This window comes from Heterodontus francisci, chromosome 5 (assembly GCF_036365525.1).
Source record: "Heterodontus francisci isolate sHetFra1 chromosome 5, sHetFra1.hap1, whole genome shotgun sequence".
NCBI lineage: Eukaryota > Metazoa > Chordata > Chondrichthyes > Heterodontiformes > Heterodontidae > Heterodontus > Heterodontus francisci.
Genome location: NC_090375.1, coordinates 99,989,879 through 99,999,733, shown reverse-complemented (window position 1 = coordinate 99,999,733; position 9,855 = coordinate 99,989,879). Strand labels below are relative to the sequence as shown.

Sequence of the window (9,855 nt, the reverse complement as noted above, 5' to 3'; positions counted from 1 at the left end):
GTTTAACAAGGATTTCCTCGATCGTTTTTAATTAAGTAAAATGCTAGTTCATCAGGACATATTTTCCTTATTTAGTGAACATAAAATACTTCCCTCCTTTACTATTTGCAGATTTCTCATGTTTTAAGTTACTGAAAGCTCTGGCGGCTCCACCAGACAGTCCTGACGTCAGCAGCTTTGAGGGAATCCCAAAATTGTGAACATAATCCTTGCACAACATGGCACAGCCGCTGATGACCAGATTTGCAAGTAACTAGACAGGCATTTCCTGCTCTTGGGGAGATCTCAATTTACTGAAGACTTCAGACCGATCCTAATTGATGGACCTCAATTACAGTCCACCGGGAGAAAGAGGATGTGTGCCAACGGGAACTTCTGAAGAGAGATTACCAGGAGATGTTTTCATTGCCTGCCACCCACTTGAAGTCGATAGTATCATATTGAACTAACACTTGCTCGGTGTATATAAGCCTGGTGTATGGATGTACGTATGCAGAACACTGTGCATTTTACTTAGAACCATTGCATCTAGATAGTGAAAAAGAGAAATTTGAAAATACCGGAACACATTTTAAGTCATTTCATTTTTCCTCGGAACAAATTTGAATAATTTGACGTTCAGGTGAGCCTATGATATACTTTTACAGCGACTCCAAGGACACTGTGAAATGCTGGGTTGGTTTAATATTACAAAACTACTGTAAGACATTTTGACGAAACTTTGATCGGTTGAGCTTTTAATGTCATTTCTAAAATATTTTGAGCTACTTCGTGCAATGTATTATTTTTGTGCAAATTGTTAAAATAGCGTAATAACAAAGTTATATAGAGGAGTACACACTCATTTTATTCAACAAATGTAAATATCGAAAATTACACAGTCATATCCCGTCTAAATTCTGCGTCGTTTTTGCATCTGTTTCTAAAACCTGAAAACCTCTTCCAGCTTGTTAAATGGATCCAGTGATGTGTGCAAAGTAGATCCGAACAAAGCCTGGATTGCAATGTGCTGCTTTGGCAATACCTTTCCTAATCCATGTCTATAAATGTGACCTAACGAGATATTAAATCTGGAACGAAACAAGTGTTAAGGGGAGGGTCAGAGTGACAGCTCGCATGATGTAGAACAGGATAAAAACTCAGGAATGTGGAGATTGAGTTGTCCTTGTGACACCTCCTCACCCCGTGATGAGAAGGTTTAGATTTGATCTAAGGAGCCTTATGTAAAAAAAAATCGTTCCCTTTGCAATAACACTCTGCTTGCTATCCGCTTCGATTTAAACCCCTCTGGGCAAGATTGAAGCACTTTTTCGGTCAGCAGTCTGTCTGGCAGGATTAGGAGAGAATTGATGGTTGTCCTGGCACTCCAAAAGCTTCTGAAAGAAATGTTCATCTCTCAATCTCTCTTGTATCTAGAGATGGGCCGAAGGAAATGGCACACCTTGCTGGGCGTCGTCCTTTTGTTGGTCACTGTGGGACACTGTGAAGGCAGAGCAGAATCGAGGCAGAACACGCGACAATCACCTTTAGATCTCATTTTAAAAGGCGTGAGAGACAGCAATTACGGGGGCAGGAACATTGCCAAACGATACAGCACTTTATATGCCTTGGACCAAGACTACAAGCACTTCACGAAAGAAAAAGCCGTGTTTGCCCCAAGGTTCGACAAGCCAATAGGTAAGAACAGAAAGGGTAGGTGCCTGAGTATCTGTTACACGCGGTGTCCTCCTCCACCTCCCAACGCTAATCTAACGACAACAGATTTTAATCCCGGGTTATCATATTTGAGTACGTGGAGAAGTATGGATCATTCCACGCATAGTAGGGGGAAAACACAAACACACGCACTTTGTTCATTGGATCGTCAGATGTCTGAGAGAGCAATTTAGTTTCAATATAAAATCCTCTTTAAGTAATGTAAAGATTTGACACAGCCCATGTTTAAAAGGTTACCCTTCTTGACCGTCAAATGATGTTTTTGCCTGTGGAATTCATGCATCAATGCCTAGATTTACTAATATATTTCGCAGGAAGTCATGGGTAGCAATTTATAAACCAACTGATTTCACAAGAAATTTGACAAAAATCTGTTTTATTTTGTTGTTTTTGATTTCCATGTTAAGCTTTGCCTTGTGCAGCTTCAAAACAGGACAAACACAGCATTCTGGATTTTATACTAAGTGGAAAAAAATAGTGTGTGTGCTTGCTCCTTTGTCAAAAATTAAAGCTAGTAAAATGAAAGCTGCCCCTGTTTAGCTTGTAAAGCAATACAGACCCATTGCAGGGTCATGTGTTCCATGTACCCACAGGACAAATTATTTCATCTGAGTGCACCTCAGTATTCTGGCAGGAGATGATTTGAGATGTAGATAATGAAATCTTTGAATATAATTAGAAATCTATAAAATGATTCGCAGTAGAAATTACACTACTTTAGCAGGCTTGAAATGGACCTGTTGTGAAGATCTTGGATTTGAAGTTTAACATCCTAGCTAACCTATATTTAGTACAGTCTGGAAAGTAAACTTACTGAACAATATGAAGTAACAAATTAAAGCTACTGATAAAGCACTTCAACTCGGAATCAAACTAGCACTACATTTTGCAATTGGAGGTACATTAACACTTCAATGTGCCTGTTATATTGAATGAGAACATGTGTTAATTTAGTTTTCAAATTCAGATTTTCTGATACTTCTCAAATACAGTTTTCCATTATCCTTTGTGTCAAAAAGCCCAAAGGGATTCTTGACACATCTTAAAGAGGCATTTTAAGTGTTTTTAGCTGAATTCCTGGGGTAGCTCAGGACCCTTCCCCCAATATGTCTCCTTGATTTGGGGGATAGATCCACCCACAGCCCTCTTACCTGAAAATGTCAACCTGGAAAAACTATTTGGAACTGTGATTTGCTCCATTTTGTGGCCGAGGTCCTGATCCACAGATCTCTGGGATTCTGCCTAGTCCTGGCTCAGCCAAAGTTTTCCAACCAAATTTACCAACCAGGGAGCAGAACTTTCTCCTAGTAGGCACAGTACTATTCACAATTGGCAGTACAACACTGTAGTTCAAGCTCCCACATTCATAGTGCAATATAACAACAGGCTTAAGTACAATGAAAAATTAAGGCCTTGATATTGTATGAAATCCTTTAATCTGCTAATTTAATGGACACATTTGCCTATTTAAGATAACTGGTTAATGTCACTAAATAGTAATATTGTTTAAAGCAGAATTGAATGTATACAATAAATGTGGCCTCAAATAATATTTTAGCCGGAACTCCTTGCACCTGGAAGAGTGCCACCTGGGTGTATGCTAGGTAGGGATGGAAGGTGGAATTTATGATGGGAGCCAATTTTCTGTCCCCTTTCCCTCACAATGACAAGTTCTGATGGTAGGGACAGTGGGCACTTTCTATGATCTGCCTCCTTTTATTCGGGAATTAGAGAGGAGGCAGTTGGGGATGGCGTCACCTGTCAGAAACCCAGTCAATTCCTTCCCATTTGCACTCACATAAAACATACTTTATTATTTAATAGGGTGTGATAAAACAGACTACCTGTGACTGGATCTTCATCCAGTTTTGAACTTGGGGTAACCAGGCCTGTGGCTGTGCTGCCAGCGAGGTTCTATGTTGCATGTTTAAACGTGAGCTTTTTAAGAACTTATCAAGTATACGCTATACTCAAAGTGATGACATAATAATAACCGACTTGAAAGCTATGGTTCACAATATTAATTTACAACAATAGTGCCCTCTACTGTCTCTTATTTCAGAATGTCAACTCTTATGTCAACTCCCTGCCCTCTGCATGACCTGTAGAAACAAAGAGGAATAAAAAGCAAAATCAAGTAAAAATTATGCAAATTGGGAAATCTTTTTGTAAGTTCATAGCCTATGTTTATAACTTCAGCAGGAAATAATCTCTGTTCCATTGTCTTCTGAAGTTAATCGCTGAAGACTACTGCAGTTGCTATCAATGAAAGATACTTTGATAGAGTGGTGTCAATATTTTATTTTAAGATACAGCACTGAAACAGGCTCTTTGGCCCACCAAGTCTGTGCTGACCAACAACCACCCATTTATACTAACCCTACAGTAATCCCATATTCCCTACCACCTAACTACACTAGGGGCAATTTACCTATCACCTGTAAGTCTTTGGCTGTGGGAGGAAACCAGAGCACCCAGCGAAAACCCACATGGTCACAGGGAGAACTTGCAAACTCCGCACAGGCAGTACCCAGAATTGAACCTGGGTCCCTGGCGCTGTGAGGCTGTGGTGCTAACCACTACGCCACTGTGCTGCCCTTAGTAGTGCATACATATATAAATGGCACATTCCGCTGAGTTCTGATGGTATTAAAATCCAGATTTTTAGTGTTTTGCAATTTACCATCATTACCAGCCTGCTAAATGCATGTGAATGGTCCATGTATCTGCTGCATATGTCATGACAGTATTTTGGATCATGAGACAAGCATGCGGATGAACACAACTGACTGCATCAGTTCTTGGCTTATCACTTCAGGCAGTCTGAAATTGTAGTAATGATGGACTAAGAAAGTGTTGCACCATTGCATTGTGTGTGTTTCCTTTTAGCATTTGACAGGATGTTACAAATAGCCCAATGCTAAGAAGGAACTACTAATTTTTGCATAACTTTACAAAATGCTTTTGAGGAGCTTCAGCTTACTTAATTATCCAATTTATCTCTTGCATCTTATGCACTAGTTGCACCTCCCCCTCAATATTATGGAATGCAGTACAATGGCAAGAAAGGATAAGGTTCAAATCCCACAATGTCAAGTTTATGTTAAAAATTATGGTTTCTTTTGGGCTGACAGGTGTTTTTGCTTTGTTACAAAGCCCAATGGAGTATTGCTGATCTTGATTTATTTTTTGAGTAAGCCAGTAAGACATCATAGCTATTTGCCAGCTTCTTATCAATCCACTTGGGAGTTAATGGGCAGGAGTGGCACCATAAGACACTTGTTGTTCATAGCATCCAAACATTCTGCAGCTCATCAGGGATTCGTCTTATTTTTCAATTGACTTGTTCCAACTATAGGGATAGATGGAGTGACCAAAGTAAAATCTTTAGTCAACCACGTAGTGAGATTAATAACCTCCCTTCATTGTTCATACATTCATAGCTGCAAAAAAAAAACACAACCATGATGTTAAAGGTGTTAAAGCACTTTAAAGATAGGTCTAATAACCGAGAATATTGATAAATATGCAGGTGATTCAACAACATTCAGAAAGATACAGGTTAATATTTTTGGTGCAAACCCTCTGTCAGAATTGATGAGCTTGATGTGTAATTTTCATATCAGTTTTTCAACATTTATAGTTTCCTCTTTGTAACTCGACCTCGAAGGGTCCTCAATTTGAGTGGTGACACTTCTTTAAAATAAATAGGTAGGTGTCACATTCCTGGCAACAGCAGGCTGAATGTAAAAGTGTCTTTGCAGGAGGTATGAAAAAACTATTGAAATTTTTAAAGTTTGTACATTTGAAGTTTGAGATAATGAAAATGTGTGCCATGCATTTTGCCACACATATATGTCAGTACGAAAAATTTTAAATTTGCCAGTCAGATAAGAAGGTTAAGGATTAGCAATGTTATCATTGAGAATATCTAAAACAATCTTCATTTTCCCCCACAGAGGTTGTCCATAGAGTCCCCAACGTGAAAGAGAAGGTCATAAAGCATTTTGCAGGTAGGAACCACTGTATTCAATTAACAGTGTTAAATTAATTATAATGCATTAAAATAATAATACATTTTCCTGTGACAGAAGTATTCTTATAACACTCTTCCTAATTATCAAGCAGGACCAATCTCATTCTCATCAGAATGCAGTAAGCAATTTCAACGTCTCTATTATAACACAAGGGATTGCTCTACACCAGCTTGTAAGTACCAAACACTTCTTATTTATCCATGGTCTTTCTTTAAGAAATGATTTTCTTCTTTATTTTAATGATTTATAATGTATCATTATGCAATTAAATTGAAAACCTAAATGTGATTTGCTGAAAACGAATATTTGGCTGAAGAATTGGTAAATGTGAACAAATGATTTTCCATTTGATACTGTTGGACAATAATTCTCAGTGAGTGACGAATATTGTTTGCAGATGTCACAGAATACTTAGACTCATAGAGTTATACAGCACAGAAACAGGCCCTTTGCCCCATCGTGTCCATGCTAGCCATCAAACACCTATTTATTCTAATCCCATTTCCAGCACTTGGCCCGTAGCCTTGTATGTTATGGCATTTCAAGTGCTCATCTAAACACTTCTTAAATGTTGTGAGGGTACCTGCCTCTACCACCCCTTCAGGCAGTGTGTTCCAGATTCCAACCACCCTCTTGGTGAAAATCTTTTCCTCGAATTCCCTCTAAACCTCCTGCCCCTTAACTTAAATCTATGCCCCCTGGTTATTGACACCTCTGCTAAGGGAAAATGTTTCTTCCTATCTACCCTATCTATGCCCCTCATAATTTTGTATACCTCAATCATGTCCTCCCTCAGCCTTCTCTACTCTAAGGAAAACAACCCTAGCCGATCCAGTCTCTCTTCATAGCTGAAATGCTCCAGCCCAGGCAACATGCTGGTGAATCTCCTCTGCACCCTCTCCAGTGCAATCATATCCTGCCTATAGTCTGGTGACCAGAACTGTACACAGTACTTCAGCTGTGGCCTAACTAGCGTTTTATACAGCTCCATCATAACTTCCCTGCTGTTATATTTTATGACTCGGCTAATAGATGGCAAGTATCCCTTATGCCTTTCTAACTATCTTATCTACCTGTGCTGCTGCCTTCAGTGATCTAAGGACAAATACACCAAGGTCCCTCTGACCCTCTGTACTTCCTAGGGTCCTACCATCCATTGTATATTCTCTTGCCTTGTTCGTCCTCCCAAAATGCATTACCTCACACTTCTCAGGATTCAATTCCATTTGCGACTGCTCTGCCCATCTTACCAGCCCATCTATATCGTCCTGTAATCTAAGGCTTTCCTCCTCACTATTTACGATACTACCAATTTTCGTGTCATTTGCGAACTTACAGATCATACCTCCAATATTCACGTCGAAATCATTAACGTACAGTACAAACAGCAAGGGTCCCAGCACTGATCCCTGTGGTACACCACTGGTCAGAGGCTTCCAACTGCAATAACAACCCTCGACCATCACCCTCTGCCTCCTGCCACTAAGCCAATTTTAGATCCAATTTGCCAAATTGCCCTGGATCCCATGGGCTCTTACCTTCCTGACCAATCTCCCATGCGGGACCTTATCAAACGCCTTATTGAAGTCCATGTAGACTACATCAACTGCTTTACCCTCATCTACACATCTAGTAACATCCTCGAAAAATTCAATCAAATTTGTTACACATGATCTCCCCTGACAAAGCCATGCTGACTATCCCTGATTAATCCCTGTCCCTCAAAGTGGAGATTAATCCTGTCCCTCAGAATTTTTTCCAAAAGCTTCCCTACCATTGACCTGCAATTACCTGGTTTATCCCTACTACTCTTCTTGAATAACGATACCACATTCACTGTCCTCCAGTCCTTTGGCACCGCTCCTGTGGTCAGAGAGGATTTGACAATTTGTGTCAGAGCCCCTGCAATTTCCTCCCTTGCCTCACATAGCAGCCTGGGATACATCTCATCTGGGCCTGGGGATTTATCCACTATTGAGCCCTCTAAAACGCTAATACCTCCTCCCTTTCAATGCTAATTTGTTGGAGTATATCACAATCCTCCTCCCTGATCTCTACACCTACATCGTCCTCCTCCATAGTGAACACAGATGAAAAGTAATCATTTAAAACCTCATCCACGTCCTCCGGCTCCACAGATTGCCACTTTGGTCCTTAAGGGGCCCTACTCTTTCCCTGGTTATCCTCTTGCCCTTAATATACTTATAAAACGCCTTGGGATTCTCCTTTATCTTGCCCGCCAGTGTTTTTCCATGCCCCCTCTTCGCTTTCCTAATTTCTTTTTTAAGTACCGCCCTACACTTTCTATACTCCTCTCTGGCCTCCATTGTTTTCAGCCCTCTGAATCTGCCATAAGCCTCCTTTCTTTTCTTCATCCAATCCTCTATATCCCTTGATATCCAGAGTTCCTGGATGTGTTGGTTCGACCCTTCAACTTTACGGGAACATGTTGGCCCTGAACTCTCACTATTTCCTTTTTGAATGACTCCATTGGTCTGATGTAGACTTTCCTACAAGTAGCTGCTCCCAGCTCACTTTGGCCAGATCCTGTTTTATCATATTGAAATCGGCCTTCCCCCAATTCAGTACCTTTATTTCCGGTCTGTCTTTGTCCTTTTCCATAACTACCTTAAATCTTACAGAGTTATGGTCACTATCCCTGAAATGTTCCCCCACTGACACTTCTACCACTTGTCTAGCTTCATTCCCTAAGATTAGGTCCAGTACCTCTGCTTCTCTTGTAGGACTTTCTACATTCTGGCTCAAAAAGCTCTCTTGGATGCACTTTAAGAATTCTGCCCCCTTTAAGCCTTTTGCACTATTGGGGAAATTGAAATCCCCTACTATTATTTTTACACCTCTCTGAGATTTGCCTACATATCTGCTCCTTTATCTCTCCCTGACTATTTGGACGCCTGCAGTACACTCCCAGCAAAGTAATTGCCCCCTTTTTGTTTTACGTTCCACCCATATGGCCTCATTTGAGGAACCTTCAAAGATATCATCCCTCCTTACTGCAGTAATTGACTCCTTGATCAATAGTGCAATGCCACCTCCTCTTTTACACCCTCCCCTCCCCCCCCCACCCCAGTCATGCCTGAAGATTCTATATCCTAGAATATTGAGCTGCCAGTCCTGCCCTTCCCTCAACCATGTCTCTGTAATAGCAATAATATCATTTTCCCATGTGTCAATCAATGCCCTCAATTCATCTGCCTTGTAAGACTCCTTGCGTTAAAATAGATACAATCCAGCCTTGCATTCTTCACTTGTGCCTTAACATTAATATTTGCTCTGCCTTCCAGACTGACTTAGTTTCTCTTCTATTTTTGGCTGTGCATCACCCCCTACTTTACCTCCACTCTGTATCCCACCCCCCTGTCAAATTAGTTTAACCTTCACCACCCACCACCCCCCCCCCCCCCCCGACCCCCCCCCCAAACAGCACTAGCAAACCTCTCCGCAAGAATGTTGGTCCCGTTCCGGTTCAGGTGCAACCCGTCCGACTTGTACAGGTCCCACCTTCGCCAGAAACAGACACAGTGATCCAGGAAACTAAAGCCCTCTCTCCTGCACCATCTCTTCAGCCACACATTCATCTGCTCTATCCTCCTATTCCTATACTCACTAGCACGTGACACCGGGAGTAATCCAGAGATTGCAATCTTTGATGTCCTGCTTTTTAATCTGCTACCCAGCTCCCTAAATTCTTGTTGCAGGACCTCATCCCACCTTTCTGCCTGTGTCGTTGGTACCAATGGGAACCACAACCTCTGACTGTTCACCCTCCCCCTTCAGAATTTCCTGCAGCCGCCCTGTGACATCCTTGCTATAATCTGCTTCAAAATGGGTAAAAGATGTTCCGAGGTTTCTTTATTAGTATAATATTGACTGCTGTTTTCAACTCTCTTTCAAAATTATTGGGAAATTTTAATTCCCTGCCTGGTGCCACAGTTCTTGACACGTACCCCAGCATTTTAACTCGCCTAAAATTAGGCATGGGAATGCCTCCGGTGCCAGAGAAGCAGGGACCTAATTTAAATGGCAAAGTCCCATCCCAATGATGTCTCAGGCACTTGCACCATTTTAACTACAGGCTTGG

General features: G+C 41.1%; 1 protein-coding gene across 3 annotated transcripts in view; it reads left to right on the top strand.

The window, feature by feature from the left end:
• The first annotated feature begins 337 nt into the window (after nt 1–337).
• alkal1 (ALK and LTK ligand 1) overlaps nt 338–9,855 on the top strand; it is a 67,151-nt gene continuing 57,633 nt past the window's right edge. For 2 of the 3 annotated variants that reach the window (XM_068030865.1, XM_068030862.1), the window contains exons 1-4: nt 338–622; nt 1,417–1,677; nt 5,676–5,729; nt 5,842–5,925. In XM_068030865.1, the coding sequence (XP_067886966.1) occupies nt 1,419–1,677; nt 5,676–5,729; nt 5,842–5,925 (397 nt within the window). In that variant the 5' untranslated portion in view covers nt 338–622; nt 1,417–1,418. The remainder of the gene's footprint in view (nt 623–1,416; nt 1,678–5,675; nt 5,730–5,841; nt 5,926–9,855) is intronic. The other variant, XM_068030863.1, reaches the window with a different exon arrangement.